The sequence below is a fragment of the Propithecus coquereli genome, unplaced genomic scaffold (assembly GCF_000956105.1).
Source record: "Propithecus coquereli isolate 6110/MARCELLA unplaced genomic scaffold, Pcoq_1.0 Scaffold623, whole genome shotgun sequence".
NCBI classification, from domain to species: Eukaryota; Metazoa; Chordata; class Mammalia; order Primates; family Indriidae; genus Propithecus; species Propithecus coquereli.
This window is the reverse complement of record NW_012152208.1, coordinates 150,053-168,357: the sequence shown is the minus strand read 5'-3', so window position 1 is coordinate 168,357 and position 18,305 is coordinate 150,053. Positions and strand designations below refer to the sequence as shown.

Below are 18,305 nucleotides of genomic sequence, written 5' to 3'. Positions count from 1 at the left end.
AAAAAAAAAAAGTAATCTGCCCGGTAACAATCAGCGCGCAGTAGCAGGAGCCCCAGAGCTATTGGCTATGCAAATAGAGGGAGGGGAGACGGCGCCCCAAACTCTTACTCACCCTTTTAAAGCGATATCCCCCTGCTCCCCACCCACCCTTTCCGCCCCACCCTCGTTTAAAGGGGCTGGTTCCCGGGCCCGAGTTAATCGCTTGCACCTCTGGTTTATTCGCTCCCCTCCTCCGCCGTGCAGGGAACCCAGCGTACAGCTCACCCAGCCCCCGCCACCCGCCCCGCTTGTCTCCTCGCCCCTGTTCGGGCCCCTTTCGCGGTGAAGGAGGCCCTTGGTCGGCCTCGGTGTGCCCAGACAACCCGAGCCACGCCATGCTCAGTGCACGTGCCAGCGCGGCCAGCACGCTGGGGCGCCAGGCGCGCTCCCTGCTCTCCAAGTGAAATACACTGGCAGGGTGAGGGGTGGCGGGAGGAAGGAGGTGAGGAAACGCCATCATATCCCCTGTTAAGACAGCCTTGGCTCGAGGATGCCTAGAGCACATGTCAGCCCGACTGCGCTGGCAGCGTCTCCACCGCAGTCCCGCTCCCGGGGAGAAAGCCCTAGCTGGCGAGTGCAGCGCGAACCCGGAGGGGTCGGCGAGGATGCGGGCGAAGGACAGACGGTGGAAGCCTTGGCCTCCGGGGAAAGGAAGGGGTGGTGGTGTTTGCGCAGGGGGAGCGTGGGGGAGCCAAACCTAATCCCTCTCTCGCCCCCTCCCCTCCCCCTCCCGGGCCATTTCCTAGAAAGCGGTATCAGTGTGGCCACGCTCCGCGCAGACACCTCGGGCGGCTTGTCAGCAGATGCAGGGACAAGGAAGCGGGTTTTTCCTGCGTGGCTGCCGGCCGCGGAGGAACCGCTGGTAGCCCTACCCCCGGCCTGCGGCAGCCCTGGGCGCTGCACCGCGTCGCCCACTGGCCCTCGTAGCGCCCCCAAGAACATGATGGTTCCTGCTCGAGGGTCACATTCTATCAAGCCGGAGAAGCAGCGCCCCCCTCCCTCCTAACACCCACCCGTTCCTCTCCCTCTCCACACACATCTGCAGGGGGGCAGCGGGGACGTTGTTCTGATCCCTTTAATCGGGCTTTTGAAACAGCTTCGAAGTTATCAGGAACATAAACTTCAGGGACATAACCTTTATCTCTGGGTATGCGAGGTTGCTATTTTCTTAAACCATGCCCCTTATTTTTCACTTAGGGGATCTGTGTCTAAATTGTCTGAGCTCACCCCATCTTCAAGTAATCTACCCTCCATTCCTGGGTCTTGGGTACATGGGCAGGAGGAGGTTCTGAAGAAGCCAAAGCTGGAGGGTCGTATTTTGGCACGATACACCTACAGAGCATGCGAAATTAAAGGGAATAAATAGGAATCGGTGGGGTTTTGTGGGTTCCCCTATCCGGGGCCCCTGGCGTGCGGGGCTGGATGGAGGGAGAGGGGTGGGGGTGCGGGGGGCCGCGTTTGAAGTTAGGTCGGGCCAGCTGCTGCTCTCCTTAATAACAAGAGGGGAAAGGAGGGAGGGAGGGAGAGATTGAAAGGAGGAGGGGAGGCCGGGAGGGGAGGGAAGGGGAGGAGGAACCAGAGAGGGGAGCGCGACGAGAGGGAGGAGAGCTAACTGCCCAGCCAGCTTGCGTCACTGCCTCAGAGCAGAGAAGAGCGAGCTTGGGGAGCGAGACGAGTTTGAAGGGGAGGACTGGTGCGAGTGAGGCAGCCCCCGCGGCTCTGCTCGCCCACCGCCCGACCCTTTCCTCTCTTCTCCTCCGGCTTCTCTTTCTGCCAGCACCTACTCCCTGAAAACCCCCTATTTAGCCAAAGGAAGGAGGTAAGGGGAATCCTCTCCCTTCCCCCTCAAAAAAAAAAACAACAAACTTTTTCAGTCCGGAGAAAGCAGAGGACCGAGTGGTCACCAGCTAGCCATGGAGCTTCTGTGCTGCGAGGTGGACCCGGTCCGCAGGGCCGTGCGGGACCAAAACCTGCTCCAGGACGACCGCGTTCTGCAGAATTTGCTCACCATCGAGGAGCGCTACCTTCCGCAGTGCTCCTACTTCAAGTGCGTGCAGAAGGACATCCAGCCCTACATGCGCAGGATGGTGGCCACCTGGATGCTGGAGGTAGGTCTGCCGTTGACGCTCACTAGGAGCCCCGGCCCCCCCCCCGATTCTCGGCCCCCCACGCAGGGACCCTAAGCCAGGAGAGGGCAACCCTGCTGCCGGCCTCCCGGCTCCTGTGCGCGAGGTTACCCCGCGCCCTTCGGCGAGTCGCGAGGCTTCATTTCTGTTCCTTGCGGGATTAATTGGGGGGGTGCGGGGGGCGAGAGAGGAAAATCTGGGAGAAGCGAGGCTGTCTTGGGGCGCGGGTGGGGGAAGCATCCCGCGCGCGTGTGCCTGCATGTGGCTTCCTCTTCTTCTTCCCACCCCCATCCCGACCTGTCTTTTGCGAAGCCACGGCTGCTTTTGGTGCGGCGAAGAAGGGAGTAGGAACGTGAAATTGGGACCCACTGTAGAAAATGAGCCCCCCAAAAGGCCAGAGCGCGTTTGTCCTACCCTCAGGTCCCCGCGTGTGGTCGCGACTCCGCGTTGGCACTTCAGGGGGGAGGGGGAGGGAGAAGGAGAGAAACGGGGAATTCAGGAGCCCCGGAAGTCACAATGAAGAAACGTGTGTTTTAGGGGAACCCAAGAGAACCACTTCTTTCCCCTCGCTCCGAGGCTCTGCCGAGCGAGCCGTGTGCCCACGTATGCACAGCCCTGGACCTGCCGGGGTTTCGCCATGTTGCTTTGCAAACTCTGGTTGGAAAGGCTGGGAAACGTCGCCCTCTCGCCCTCGCACCCCAGTATCCCGGCCACCCCACTTTGAATCGTGCCCTCTCCCGGCCCCCGCCTCACGAAGGTTACTTACAGTTTGGCTTTCCAGCTTCCTCGGCGCGGAGATTTGGGTGGGGTAGGAAGGGGGAGGGGGTGTGTGTAGGGGGGATATCGGGGCACCCCTAAAGGAGAGGTCAGGGCCCCTCGGGCCTCTTTCCGGGGTCCCGGGTCCCTTCTTTCCCCCAGGTCGTCAGCGCGTTCCCCAGTTTCTGCCCTTGTGGGCCGCAGCCGGACACTCCCGCCGCGGCTCTCACCCCTCGAGTTTCCCCCAGGGATCCGAAGCCCCAGGGGTCGAGATACAGACCTTTCTGGCACCCGAAACCTCCGTTTCGGGAAGCCTGGATCCTCTCTGGGGTTTTCACGCCAAAAGGGCTTCTCTAGGATATTGCCTCGATTTTTAATTATTTTTTGAAAGCGTCCCCCCCGGCTCCGGCTCCCGCCGCCGAGGCTGCGGCGCTCTTCCTCCTCTCCTCCCTCCCCCGCCCGCCCCGCCGCTCCCCGCCCGCCCCCCCGGCCGCGGCCCCCGGCCGCAGGGACGCCCCCGGACATTTTTTCCAATTGTCGGGACTGATAGAGCGGGATCCGGGGGTCCGGACGCCACCAAGAAGTGGACCCCCGGAGCCTCCAGAATATTTTTATTGATTTTTTGAAAAGATGACGAAATCCAAAAAAGAGAGTGAGTGAGTTAGAGTGCGCGAAGGAGCGAGGAGCCAAAGGGAGCGTCGTGGGGCTGCGGCGCCTGCTGCGCATTTCTTTCACTCCCGGGTTTGGATCTTTAATTCACCCCCTTTTTTAGGCTCCCCGGGAACAGCCAAACGCGGAGGGGCTACTCCCACTTACCCCAGGCTCCTCGTCTTCATTCTTACCGCACATGATACTCCCCTCCGCCTCCCCACAAAAAATTTTTTTCCATAGATCATTCTTTTTCATTCTTTTTCTCTTTTTCTGATACTATTTTCTCTCCCTCCCACCTACCCTTTCCCACTGCCATTGCAGGTCTGTGAGGAACAGAAGTGTGAAGAAGAGGTCTTCCCTCTGGCCATGAATTACCTGGACCGCTTTTTGGCTGGGGTGCCGACTCCTAAGTCCCATCTGCAACTCCTGGGTGCTGTCTGCATGTTCCTGGCCTCCAAGCTCAAAGAGACCATCCCGCTGACTGCGGAAAAGTTGTGCATTTACACCGACAACTCCATCAAGCCTCAGGAGCTGCTGGTAATGACTGTCCCCTTTGCTCCCTTCCTTTCTGCCCTTCCCGCTTTCTCCTGGCCAACAATATGCCTTTTACCCACCACTCCGAAATAAATTCTCAGGATTTGCAATTACCTTGCAATTACCTTGCTACTTGAAGGAGATTTCTCTCTTAATAGGAGATAACTTGCTTTTTGTGTTCCTACTGTGTGCCGGGTACCCTGCTAGGCGCTGAGGCTACAACCGTGAATAAGATTCTCATGGAGACTTGGGTTGGTGAGATTCATTTGCAATGGTGTGTGCCATGCATGTGTATAGGGAAGCATGGAATATTTTAACAGTGATAATATTTTAATTAAATTCCAAATTTTCAAACACCGAACTCTGAGAAAATAGTTTGACTTCTCAACACTCTAGGAATGTGTTCACATGATAGAAACGTGTTAGGGTGTGTCTCCTAAGAACGTGGCATTCAGAGGTAGTGCCTTACATACCTGTGAAGTCTCCAGATACCTACACATAGTAGCTGTTCACTAAATATCAGCTTATTGACTTTTAAGCAAAGTCAAAGGTTGGCCTTTTACTGAAGGAGTCTGAGGCCTGAGTTCTTAGCTCCAGTGGGAGTGTGACCTCTGCGCAACCCCAGGGGTCCTGTCTCGACTCTGGTTTTCTGCCAGAGAACTTTTTTCCCACCGAGTCTAACTCCTTTTCCCTGTAGCTCCACACCTGAGACGGCCATATTGCAGCAATGCTGGATGGAAGAGCGCCTCTGAGGCCCACCTTCAGTGGTTTGCACACCTTTCTCTGCACTGTTTCCAAAAAGGGCCCCCCTCTGCCCGCCCCCTCCTCCTCCTCACTGGCAGGGCCTGCACAAAGTCCACAGGGCTGAGACCGGCTTCTTGAACTGAGCTCTTTGTGAGCAGCCTTCCTTTCTGGGGCTGTGCTGCCATCTAGTGGCAGACATGCGCACGGTTGGGAGAGGCATTGCGGAGAATGCGGAGGCCTGAATGACTTCACCTTTGAACCACTGCCAGATTTCAGCTGCTTCTGGTTTGGTCCGAGAGGCCCAGAAAGGTGCTTTCTTCTGGGAGATCTGCTTCCTGTAATAATGGTGCAAGAAGAGTGGCTTGGACTCACAATCCCCTTTGAGAAGGAAGGGTTGGGACTGAGAGGCACCTTTGAAGATGCTGGATGTTTAGTCTCTCTGTGAAAAGACAAGGCAGATTTTAAAGCTTGTAGAGAAAAAATTGTTAGAATTGGAGACCAATCTATTTTTTTCATGGGAGAGCAGGAAAACTAATCTTCATTTGGTTCATTTGCTTCTAACATGATGGTAGACCGAGGGGTTCTTCAGGACACCCGAATTTTTCCAGGACTAGCCAAGCTCATTTATATTGCTCCGAATAAACTTGGCTTTTTTTTCCCACTCCCTGTCTCTTTATCCCAGAAGTTGGGATGCGGAGGAGTCCTCCTGCTATATGAATGAGAAAGCTGAGCGAAAGCTGAGGCCTGGGAGGGGGAGGGCTGCGCAACTAGTTAGTACTGCAGCCTGAGGGCTGGGCTCTGCTTGCATCTGGCCCTTGTCTTACACATGGAAGAGATTCCAGGTTCTTAGGGTGAATGGGAAAGCGGGGTACACTGGCGAGCTGGTCTCTGTGCCTCATTCTTCTGAAGAAGACTGATTGATAGACATATTCTCTCCCTGACTGCACATACATATCTTTAAATTTTTATTCTTGAACTGTTTCCCTTTGAGCACAATTTCTCATGTCTCAATAAAGGAGAGAAACAAGATTTTTCATCAGGTGGGCTGCTGGTCCCAAAAGAGACAGGGTTGTGTCCTCCTAGGACTTGGAATGAGGGATTCTGGGACCAAGAACAAACACCTTCACCTTGCCCCAAATCACCTCCATCTGCAAAATGGGGTTGCTAATGACCATCCGGTCCTTTAGTCATGATGACAAAGGCCTGTGAAACATTTAGGTGAAAGGGCTGAATGTCACATCCCAAAGATTTGTGCATGATGTGTCAAAGGGGAAAGTTTTAATAGCAAAGAGAAAAATGGTACCTTTTGGCACCAAGTAAAAGCAAGCTAATTGGTTGCTAAGGAGTTGGGCCAAGGAACCTTACTTTGAGCTTTATCTGCATGCATCATTTTTCCATGAGGATTAAAAAGACTATTAATCCAGCGATAAAGACATATACAGTAAACTACTACCAAAGGGCCACAATGACCTTGGCCATATCTTATTGTAGGTTCAACTTTCTGGGTGGGCAGGCAGCAGTATTGCATGGAAGTCAGGGTGTGGGGGCTTGGGGAGCTGGAGGGAAAAGAAATAGAAGAAAATAGAATCTTGGCAGCCGCTACCTGGGTTCTCATTATTTTCAGTTGAGCCTAACATGTGAAGCATAAGAAGAGACATCAACAACTTCAAAGCTTCATGGGCAGGTTGACAAATGGGCCCGCCTTACAATCTAGCAGCCACGTCCTAATGAGCATCATTAAATCTGGTCTGGATCCCAACCCCCAGCACCCGTCACCAGGTCAGCCTGTGGGTTTTATACTCTTCCCTTCCTTGCCTCCCTTCTTTGCCAGGAGTGGGAACTGGTGGTGCTGGGGAAGTTGAAGTGGAACCTGGCTGCTGTCACTCCTCATGACTTCATCGAGCACATCCTGCGCAAATTGCCCCAGCAGAGGGAGAAGCTGTCTCTGATCCGAAAGCACGCGCACACCTTCATCGCCCTGTGCGCCACCGGTAAGACCAGGCTGGGGCTGGGGAGGGAGGGTGAGGAGCTCTTTGGGAGCTGTCCAGGGAGAGGCAAAAGGTGGCACAAACGTTTCTGTTAGTTGGGGGGTTCAGGGGAGGGTGGTCTTGAGTCGTCTAGAGTCTGGAGTTTAATTCCTAGGTTGCTTTTTCTTTAACTTTATCTGAGCTGCTATAATCTCTTTCACTGCTAAACTCATAAATGGTTTATGAGGACAGGTGTGGCAAGGGGAAAAAATTAGTGCCTGTTAAAATATTCTTTATGATGTCTAAAGTGCTCTTTGAAGATTATATATACTGCTCGCTGGTTGCATTTAACTCTTTAATCTTTTGAGGAAAAGGATGGCTTGCAGATAAGCCCAAGAGGAAATTTGGGGGTGGGGGGGGCAAGTATAGGTTAAAGGAACAATGTGAAGATAAATATGCTCCTGCCCTGATAAGTGGTAAGGGAGACCAAAGGAATCCTTTTCACCATAGGGCAGGGGAGTGAACCGATTGGCTTTCAGGAAGGGTTCACGTGCTCAGTGCTGGGTTCTGATGCCCTCACTTCATGTGGCCATGTTTTGATTTTGGCTGCAGCCTTCAACATAGCAAGTGTAACTGGCTTTTTCCATGTTAAAAGCTTCCCGCCCACCGTGTTGCTCCCACAGTTGATACATAGTTCCTACTTGCCCATTTGCTCTGGGTTTTCCTAATAAACTAAAGGCAGTGTCGTCTTGCTGTACTGAACCCTGGCCTGTTTCTCCTCTTGGTAGTGGCGATGGTACAGACCCTGGAACCTTAATCACCCAGGGGAAAGGTGTCAGGAGTTCGTGTTTTCATAATCAGAAACGTTAGGTAAAAAACTGACCATTTGGGCCGACCTTTTGGGGTGGTTCACCTCAAATTGCTGAAAGTAGTTAAATTGTATAGGTGGGACTCAGAGATTAACTGTTTTCAATACTTTGTTACATGTTACTGGTGAGTTTGTACAGATGATTATATAATGTGCAACACAGTGTATATGCTCTGTGTTCACAGTCAAAAGGTCAGGCTTTGCTACTTACCAGGGGGTGACCTTGGACAGGCTGTTTAACCTCTCTGAACCCCAGCTTCTCTGTCTAAAAACAAACCTGTTGATGAAGCATCCTGCAGCCTTTTCAGAGTGGTAGGAAAATTAAAACCAGAAAGAGATGATGCATGTGGAAGTGTTTTGTGAACCAGGAGATGTGTAGGCCGTACATGCGGTGGCACTAATTGTGCAAATGCCACCACCTCCTGTTTTAACCCTGATTTTAACTGTTGCAGCCAAGGTGGATATGATGACTTCCCTTCTCCGGCTGCCCTCACCTGTCTCTGGCAGGACCCCTGCACTCTGCTCTTGCTGGCTTGAGTGTAGGATTCTGAGCCTTCTACTCTGGAGTCCAGAGGACAGGTTTCCGCTGCTGGTTTTCTTTAGTCCCGCCCTTCTGGATCAGGCCTCATGGCGTGCACATGTGCCCTGTGCACCTCTGTGGGAGAGGCAGTGGCCCTTCCTGTGGCCCTGGGGTGGGGGATTGGGGGTGAGAGCTGCTGTGGACCCTGGCTGCCTTGTGGACAGTAGTGGTTCTTTGGCTTCCTTCCCTTCTTCTCTGCCTGGCCTGGGCCAGAGAGGTCAGTCCCCCACTGACCTGTCATTTTGTCTCCCAGGCTCGGCTGTCCCTTTCCTCTTGTGGCATCATTCACTGTGGGGGAGGGGCAGATAGTCCGTTTTCTCTGGCCCTAGGACAGCTGACCCCCGACCCTGAGCTACCCCATTGCACAGCTGTTGATAGCCAGAGTTCTGCTTTGACATCATCTCTTGACCAACAGATCTTTCGGGGTCTACTTACCCCCTTCCTCCTCTCTGATCTCTGATTGGGGATGGGGTGCTGGGTGGAATTACCCAAGTGTGGGCAGATCCCCAGATTCTGTCTAGGCCCATTCTCTAAAATTGGGGATCCCATCCCCCATCCGTGGCCTTCTAGCCCAGATCTTTGGGCTGGCTGCCAACTTTGGGGCCAGAGTAGGGAGCTTGGGATTCAGGGTCTGAGGACAGAGGTCCGAAGGGAGACAGAAGCAGTCACGAAGACTGCCTTTTGGGGGCGTTGAGCTACCTTTGGTCAGGGGGTGGGGAAGGATAAGAGAACAAACACCTCCGACCAAATGAAAACCGTGTGCCAAGTCCTAAGCCTCAGGCATGGGCTGCTCAGGGCAGAGGGAGGTTCTCAGAAGTTTTCCTGGGTCCGGGAAGGATGAGCCTACCTTGCAAGGAAGGCATTTCTTTTTCCCTGATGGGCACTTGGGTTTGTGCAAGTGACCGAGTCACACAGAATTCCTCTAGCATGGGAGTTTCGCAGTCGGCCTGGCAGCACGAACACTGAGGGCTTCTAGGGAGGTGAGATTCCGCACTCTGCGGCCAGGGTTTGATAAGCGTGCAAGTGCCCAGGACTGTGTCTGGCAAGCAGCAGGCGCTGGGTTACTGAGGACCAAAGGTAGGAGACATGGAGATCCTCCAGCCTGAGCTCTGCTCCTGACACGTCACACCTCCTTCCCACCAGTCCTGGACGTTCTGCCCTGGAGCTGATGAAGCACCTGCAGCCGGGGTCTGGAGGCCCACAGGGGATGCGAGTGGGGGTCCGGGGAGACGGTAGCCAGCTTCGGCTGTGTGGCTGGCTGGTTGATGGGAAAAGCTGGTTGTGAAAGAGCTGGCAGTCGTTGTGCAGAGTGTGTGGAGAGCGTATGTGTGTGTGAAAGGGGAGGAGAGAGAGCCGGAGAGCACAGAGGGGCCGCAGGAAGGGTAGTGGGGCAGCGGTCTTCCTTTACCGGGCTCTGGGGTCAGATGGCGGCGAGGGAGAGAGGGGCCCTCCTGCCCTTCCCTGCTCAGCCTGAAATGGCTTCTTGGGGAGAGATGGCGTCAAGCCGCCTGGTGCCCCTGTCCGGCAAGTCCTGGGCAGTGGCGACGTGGGGAGGCGGTGGGGATCTTCATAGCTGCAGCTCCTGGCGCGTTTAATGCTGGGGAAGCAGGACGGAGCCTTAGTGCCTCTGGCCGCAGCTCTGCTGAGAGAGCCCCCAGGCCTGCAAATGAGGAAAGAAGACCATCTGAGATGACTCAGGGTCGCACTCGGGCGTTGGGAGATTCTTGAGACGTGATATCGTGCTCAATAGACGATTCCAGTTAGTCCAGAAGAGCCAATGGCATTGAGTGTGAACTTGGCGCGGGCTCAGGGAGGTGCCTACCCTTCCTCTCTGGGCACCTCATGTCCCCCTCTTTTTGCACCGGGAGCCCACCTTAAGTTTGCACTGCACACAAGTACCCCCTCCAGGCCTTCCCAGCATGAGGCCTGAGCCCGGGGTTGACAGTGACCCATTGTGCTTTCCCGGTGCCCCCGGCCTGCCTGTAGGTGTTTCCTTAATTTCCGTCCCCAAAGTTCTAGGGGGACAGTGGTGGTCCAGAGAAGTTAGGTGACCTGGTCCTTGATCCAGAATGGGAGCTGTACCCTGGTGTGTGCTGAGAAGGGAGAATTGACACCCATCTTTCCACCTGTGAGCCGCTCAGCTGCCTCCACAGCTGAGAGGGGAAGTGGCATGTTGAACCGGGAGCCTCAGTGCTTCCGCCAGCCCCCGTGGGGACAGGCCGTGTGTCGCTAGCTATCTCACTTCCCATCTGGCCCTGAGATGCATGAGTAGCAGGCTGCCTGTGTCCTCCCCCGAGGCCTGTGGAGTTGCGCTGGCATTGGCGTGTCGTGGCAGGCCTGCCCCACAAGCACAGGGTGTGCTGACCCCGCTCTGGGGCAGATGAGGTGTGTACGCCATTCGTTCGCCGGCCGGCGAGCACCTGGGTTCTGGCCCCTTTGAGGGGGGGAGGGGGGAAAGTCTGACCTGGGCTTCCCCCTTCTCTGCCTCGGAGCGAGTCAGTCTCTCTCTCGCCCCCTAGTGGTGAACAGAAGCACAGCAGACGCTCCTGTACTTAAGGCCAAAATGGTCGGCGCTGACCTTAACTGGGCACCAAGAAACGCTGATACCAAGTTGGTGAATACGGGGCACTTCTCACTGCCCTTGCCCAGATTAGGGAGCCCAGTGGGACCCCTAGGGGCTCCTGTGGCATCCTTGGGAGCTTGCTGGTGCCTTGGCGGGGACTAGGACCCTTTTGACTCCTGAGGGGCTTCGCTTCCATCGTGATATAAGACTGCCCTGCATTCTTTGTGGTATGTGGCAGGTGACCTCGAGGAGCTGTTCAACTTCTGGTAAGTTATAAAGAGCTCTGGATCCAGAGTCCGAAAGTCTCCGTCTTACCCCAGGCCCAACACCCATAGTGAGTGACATTAGACAAATCACTTAATCTCCCAGGATTTCATCAATTTATCTGTAAAAGGAGATGTTTGAAACAGGTGAATCTTCAGTTCCTTTTTATTAATACCTCACCATCACCACCACCGCCGTGAACAAGCGCGCAGACGCTCCAGGGCTGCAAGCGGTGCTTGTCCGTAGAGCGGGGACTCCCCTCAGGTGTGTCCCTTGCCTCCACCACCTCGCCAGCCAGCGGGGTGGAGGGGAATGTCAGCTGCGCCTGGTGTGTGGGCATTGGTCCTCGCTCCGCGTGAACCACATCCGAGTGAATGTGGGGTGTGCTAGCAGTGCAATTGCCAACGTCTGTCTTTCATTCACTGTGTGTTCATGTGGTTTTTTCCATCCCTCTGTGGGGCCTCACTTTCCCCCACCCCTGACAAGCAACAGGAGGCGTTGGGGACTGATGGAGCCATTTCTGGGACATACACACCGGATAGTAAAAGAATCCCCAGGAAGTGCAGAGTCCTCAATTCCTGTCCTCAGTGTTCTTGGCCTGCTCTATGCATCTGCCTGCATTCTAGGGATGCTGGGTGGCTTTCTCGTCACCTCCCCAGACACTAGATAGCATCTCTAGCAGTCAGAACTGCCCACCACAATCCCGCAGGAAGTCCCAGCAGTGAGAATGGTGAGGATGACAGTGACGTTTATTGCTTACCGTGAACCAGGCACTGTGCGTTTATGTGGATTGTTTTAGTTAATCCTCAGAACACCACTGTGAGGCAGGTATAACTATTCTCCTCATTTGCAGGTGAGAAAATGGAGACTGAAGGGGTCAGGTAACTTGCTCATCTTCACGCAGTTTGTAGGTGGTGGGACAGAGTTCACTTCCAGGCTGACTCCAGAGCTTATACTCTGAAGCAGTAAACTGCATTGTTTTGGAGGTCTGCTTTGCTGGGAGGTAAGCCAGAGCTCAAGGCCCTGGGACAGCTTCTGCCCCCAGTGGCAAGGTGTGTGGTTACTCCTGCTTTGCTCACATGCCCAGATGCAGCAGCCTGGAGTAAGACCCTGCTGTGCGTGGTAGGAACTGGCGCCGAGCGGAGGCCATCCGGCCTGCATGCCCTGCGCCTTCCCACGCAGAGTCCTTGGCCCTACTGCCAAATGGAGAGTCTTCCTAAGAGGTGTCTCCGGGGCTCCCTCTGCTAGATGCCTCCTTTCTGTGAGAAGTTCCTTTAGAAGCTCCCATGCAGTACACACCTGGTCGTTTATAGTGCACCATGCTGTGTTGTGTCACTGTCTAATGCATTGGTACCCCGGCCTTGAGAAGACTAGTGTCTTCCTTGAAGCAGGAATGATGCTTTACATTTTGGGGGACTCAGCCATGCTGCTGGGAGCAGGGGGGAACACACTGTGATGACTCGATCAGAATGGATCACTGATCAGTGCATCGCTTCCCACTCGGCTGCAGGAGCAGGAGGGACCTCAGAAGTCATAAACATCTCACCTGTGCAGGTGGGTGAAGAGGATAGACCCTCACCCCTAAGTGTGCCTTCTGTACAGCTTATTGGCATTTTTGACTAAGAGACTCCTGAGAGATTCTTACTTGGTTTTTATTTATTAAAATACCATGAAAAGAAAATTTTACAAGCTTATTCGTGTTTCTCCCACCTAACAGGACAGGTTTCATTTTCTCTGTATCCTTCTAGTTCATCCATATGCATGTGTGTATGGGTATTTATATATTTATGGACAGTCGTAGTCTTCATCATAGCATGCGTGCATGCAATTTGATTTTCCCTCCCTTTTCCCAAGTGTGTATTGTGAACATTGCTCCATCCTGTTGGATAGCCAGGAATGGCTGCGTAGGTTGGGTGGAGTTTTCCACCCGTCAGTGCAGGTTGGCTGACTAGAGCTAGTACAAGGATGAAGCTACTACAAAAATGAAATGATGTTTCATTTCTGTGTTATTCTCTCTGCTGTTTCCCCTACCCATGAAGAGGTGGGTGTCCTTGAGAGTGGTCCTGGGGCAGTGCCTGGTGCCCTGCAGAAATAGCGCTGCTCTGTGGAAAAGGATGCTTTGTGACTTTGCCGGCTGCCGGAAGCCGTGCTACATTCTGCTGTCTCTTGTTCTTTTCCGTTGGAGTCGTTCTCCTTCCAGACCCTCACGTAAGAGCTAAGCAGAGCTGGAAGGTACCTGGGAATTTATCCTGCCTGCTGTCTATAAACTCTTTGACCTGAGCCACAAGGAAGAAATATGTTTTGTAACACAACTCAAGCTACTGGTACAAATACATCGAACTGATACAAAAGTTTCCCCAAACAGTATTTGCTTTTGCTACATGCAGTGCCTTCTGATACTTTCTACCCTATTCTATTCCATTAAATAAGAACAACAACAAAAAAATGCTGGTCACGACCCACAAATGAATTTCATGACCCGGGAATGAGTTGCAACTGGAAGTTTGAAAAAACACTGATCTAACCCAACCCCTTATTAAGAGACAAATGGGAATCCAGGGTCTTGTGGGGAGGAAGTGACTTAGCCATGGCCCCACAGTCTAGACCCAGCTCGTGTGCTAATGTTGCCTCAGTATCTGGGGTCCAGAGAAAGACCTGGTCTCCTGCTGTAGCGGAGCAGAAAGATGGCACGGCAGCCGGCCTGGCCTCCAGCAGCTCTCCTTGTCTTGCTGTGGAAGCACTCGGCCCCGCCAGTGCCACTCTGAGCTGCTGGGAGGGAGACCAGTTCCTGCGCAGTGTTCTTCTCTTCCCGTGTTCCAGAGGGGACACTGAGCACTTTCTTAGTAAAGCAAAGAGGGAGGTGGTGTCCCCCCGGGCAACTCCTGTGCCTGGTCTGCACGTGCCCCCTGGCTTCCAGGAGTTAATTCCTATGCTAAAAATAAGGTTGGTTTTGCTAGCAGTGGAACAACAAAGCTCTGCCCGTGCGAGGGGTGCTTCCCGGGCTGAGGCCTGTGGCAGAGGGAAGGGAGGGCCGGGGATCCTTTCCTGCCCCTTCCCTGCCAGATGCTCCCACCCAGGGCCTTTGTGGGCCCAGGGCCATGGGCTGGCTGCCTCTTTGTGTTATGAATGTCACAGGGGGGAGCTAACGAGGTTATTGGGCAGAGAAACGCTCTCCTGTGACCCATGTGGAAGAGACCTACAGCAGAGCAGGAGGCAGGGAGGTTGGCTTTGTCACACCGTCCAGGGGACAGAGAAGGCAGAGGAGGAGCTGGTGCCCAGCAGGCCGGGGCGCAGCGCTGTGACATACGGCCCTCAAGAGGTGGGACTGGTGAAGGGGAGAAGGAAAGCAAGCCAAGGAGACAGGCAGACAGCCCGGCTTGCTCCACGTTCATGGGATTCAGCCGAGATGGGAGGGGAGGGGAGGGTGCTCACGGCTCAGCCACCCATGTTGAGTCTAAGATTGCCGCTGACTCCATGCTGGGGGCGATGGGCTCACCACTAAAAGTGCTTCCATAGCAAATGTTTCCGCGGTAGAGCCTCATATAGGAAGAAGGGGAAAGACTAGGGGGTTTGTTTTTTTGTAGGATCAATGTAATATTTTTGCCCTGCCCCTACACGCACCTTCCACTTCTCTGTACAGTAGATTCCCTGGAGTCATGCTAAGACTAGAGGTAGTACACGCTAGAAGATTTGCTCCATTCCGGGACTGGCTTGTCCCTAGGATGACTGATAAAACTGTAACCTCTCTAACATATCAACACAAGGCAGGGGCACCTTAAACTCTCACGTTTCTCATTCACAACATTAGGGTAATACTTGGGCGCACCTTTTATGGTCGAAATTTGAATTAAACGGTGCGGAATGTACAAGGCATTGTACATGTTGGTAATCGGTAGCCGTTAGCAGCAGTAACAGGTGGCAGGTGTGGCTGTCCTTCTCTCCCCGTCACGGACTGAGCAGTCGCTGGGTCATGGTCACTCAGCCCCTTTGGGGAGAGCTCGGAGGAAAACAAGGTGTTTGGTCTCCCAGGCTGAGCCTCCTAGTTCACAGGAGCATCCTCTGTATTTGCCCTCAGAGAATTGCGAGTGGAGGGGGTTCAGGACCTTCAGATTTATCCTTATTTTGCACTTCTGTGTAGCAAACCACTTTTTTTTTTTCTAGCAAGAAAATGGTGCTGTCAGGCCCACGAGCCATGAGGTCTAGACCAAGTCATGCGGACACTGCGGGTGATCCTTGGTGCTTGACTAAAGCCCTATCCTCTGCCCTGGTGCTCTGTGAGGACCCTTGCCATTGGGCCATTGGGTCCCCACTCCCTCATTCCCTGCCTTGCTGCTTCTCTCACTTCATTTCCTTTTTTTAATCAAATCTTTGTTTGGGGCCAAGTTAGTCCTTGATACTTACACAGAGAATATGGCAAGATCCCATATGGATTATCTTCGTAAAATTTTTGCCTGATTCCCTCACCTCCTTGTACCTTTTTCTCCTTCCGACATCTGGAACCCTTGGTTTATTTCACTTGCACAGCACATGGGGTATCTTATCTGTGCTGTTCTCGGACTGCCTCTGCTCTGTCCTCACCGTCACCTCCAGAGGAGACCACGTCTCGCTCACACTGCTGCCCCAGCCGGTGTCCAGAATAGTACCTTGCACGTGCTTAACCTCGCGTAGGATTGTGGAGCTTAGTGGGTTGGAGCCTTTGTCCTCTGAATTCATTCTGAGCACTCAGATAACCTCTCTTCCTTCCTTGCCTCAGTCTCCTCATTTTAAATCTGGAACAGCCACGGTGATGGCAAATAAATAAAAGGCTTCTCGTGAAGGAAGGACTCCAGGGAGAATGTGCCTCTAGGGGAAGGGGTCCGAGTGCAGCTGACCCTCCGCCATCCTATTGCTGAGTATCTGCAGGCTGGGGGGCTCCCTGACCTTCTGCCTCTCCCTCCTTGCAGACTTCAAGTTCGCCATGTACCCGCCATCCATGATCGCAACTGGAAGCGTGGGGGCAGCCATCTGTGGGCTCCAGCAGGATGAGGAAGTGAGCTCGCTCACTTGCGATGCCCTGACTGAGCTGCTGGCCAAGATCACCAACACGGATGTGGTAGGTGGCGACCACCTTCTTGGTTAAGACCAGATGTCTCTTCTCAGCTCAGGGAAAGAGAAAACTGATTTGATCATGATGTGTCCGAGGCATGTTTTTGGTTTCTCTTTTCTAAGGTCAACATCCATGGTCGCACAAAATTCAGCAGGTGATGCCTTCTCTTAAGGTTTTGAAAGCCTGTGCACCATAAAGTACAGAAAAGAACTCGGCAGGCAGGCACAAGGAGGGCAGGAGGGCTCTTTACCGATTTTCCTCTGCGGCGTGGGCTTCCTGGTGGGTCTGATTTGTTGCTTCATTTCCATATTTGTACACGTTGTGGGGCTGCCTCTGCTCCACGGTATAGAGCTCGCGTGTCTGCTCACACACGCCGAGGCCGTAAGGCTCAGAGAGGAGAAGGGACAGCTAGAGCCAAGAGTCAGCTGCAGCGGAGGCCGCAGAGACACGAGGCGCTCACCGCTAGAATGGTGTCCAGCCCTGGCAAACCTTTCAGTCACTCCTGTGCCTTTTGTCACTTTGTTCAATGTAGCAATGGATCGAAAAGCTCTTTTAAAGAACACTGTTAAAAGATAATTACCATACAAATTCAAGAAACTTATTAGCTGTAGGTTTTTTCCACTCTGTGCACCCCGTAGATGGCCCAGAGGCTATTACTTCTGGCTGCCACAATTTGAAGCTCTGAGACCTTGATTTCAGTGGGTGGGAAACTGCAGTCCTCAGGTGTCTGAGCCAGATGGTTCTGAGAGGTCAGGGAAGCAGTGGCTGTATTTTCCACAGGCGGCACACGGGGCTGCAGTAGCCAGCCCGGTGGAGGGGCAGTGGCAGAGCTGGGACTAGCACCTCCAAGCTCCAGCTCCAGCCTGAACACTTTACGCTGCACCCTTGCTGCAGCTCCTGAGATCTTCGGGTTTGAAAAAAGCTTCTGATTTAAAGGCAACTCAAAAGAGGAGCGTTGGCTCTGGAGCATCGTGCATCGCCATGGAAAGGCTCAAGAATGCAGGGGAACTTCACCACGACACCCTCCGGATGGTCCAGGGGGATTCAGAATGCCCTATGTGGGAATTTATTGAGTTACAGGATCATGTGACTTGCAGGCCTGCAGCGGAGGCCTCCACATGGGATACCTGAGCAGAAGGTTAAACGTCAGAGAGCCTAAGGCTGCTGCTCGCTGGCCTTCTCCCCCTCCGCGCCGCCCCCCCCCCAGCCTGTATTTCACCCTGGCGTCTGTTACCAGCTCAGAGATGGCACAGGGAGGTGTTGAAGGGCTGGACAGAACAAGTCCAGGGTCCTCCTCTGGAACGGTTCTTAGATATGCTTTTAAAATGCTGGCTCCAAAACATAGGCTTTTTAAACAAGGGCTCTAAAATACAGATTGAAAAGACCCCTCCACTGCAGCATGAAGAAAGCTTTTCTAATTCTCCAGAGAAAAATCGCGGACAGAACTTAATATTTATAGAAATGGTACACTTCCTTCCTTTTCTGAATGTCTCCTATTAAGGCTGCCTTACAAGTAGGACTCCCAGCCAGTTTAAGACAAGCCCTTCCTCAAGCCCTGGAGACAGAAATGTCAGTGACGGGAGGTTGACCCCCGAGGCATGGTAACCTCTTTCAGATATTTATAGACCTGCTCTGATGGGCTGACCACCCTACCCGGCATCCAGCCTTCTCCCACATCTCTTTGTCCCCCTTACTGGTTTTGCATGGACAGAAGTCACTCGGGGGGTTGCCACTCGGGCTCTTGCACTGTGCCTTGCTTTTCAGACTGCAAACCAGTCTGTCATCTCTCACTGGAGACACTGTTTGCCCTTTTCAGATACCATGTAGCCAGTGCGTTCAAGTCAGCTGTCAGACAGGGCTGAATGGATACAAAGCGGCAGGGCTGTGTCCTCTTGTACACCCCAGCTGTTGAGTTGGTACCTGATTTCTGTAATGGGCACTACTGTGTTTCTTCACTGGGAATGCATACGCATGCCTCATTCACACCACTGGGCCTAGTTAACATTAAAAACCAAGCGTGAACAGAGTAGAATGTAAAATTCATACCACTTTTTAAAGTAAAAATTCGAGACCTCAGTAATTTCCATGCTTACCTCTAGTACCCCAGGGGCTTGCTCACCCTTTCCC

At 53.5% G+C, this 18,305-nt stretch overlaps 1 protein-coding gene across 1 annotated transcript in view; it reads left to right on the top strand.

Annotated features, from left to right (window-relative positions):
• Positions 1 to 1,653: 1,653 nt before the first annotated feature.
• Positions 1,654 to 18,305, top strand: part of CCND2 (cyclin D2) — a 29,845-nt gene continuing 13,193 nt past the window's right edge. Inside the window, exons 1-4 of the mRNA XM_012659639.1 lie at positions 1,654 to 2,147; positions 3,894 to 4,109; positions 6,682 to 6,841; positions 16,036 to 16,184. Of these exons, the coding sequence (XP_012515093.1) occupies positions 1,953 to 2,147; positions 3,894 to 4,109; positions 6,682 to 6,841; positions 16,036 to 16,184 (720 nt within the window). The 5' untranslated portion in view covers positions 1,654 to 1,952. The remainder of the gene's footprint in view (positions 2,148 to 3,893; positions 4,110 to 6,681; positions 6,842 to 16,035; positions 16,185 to 18,305) is intronic.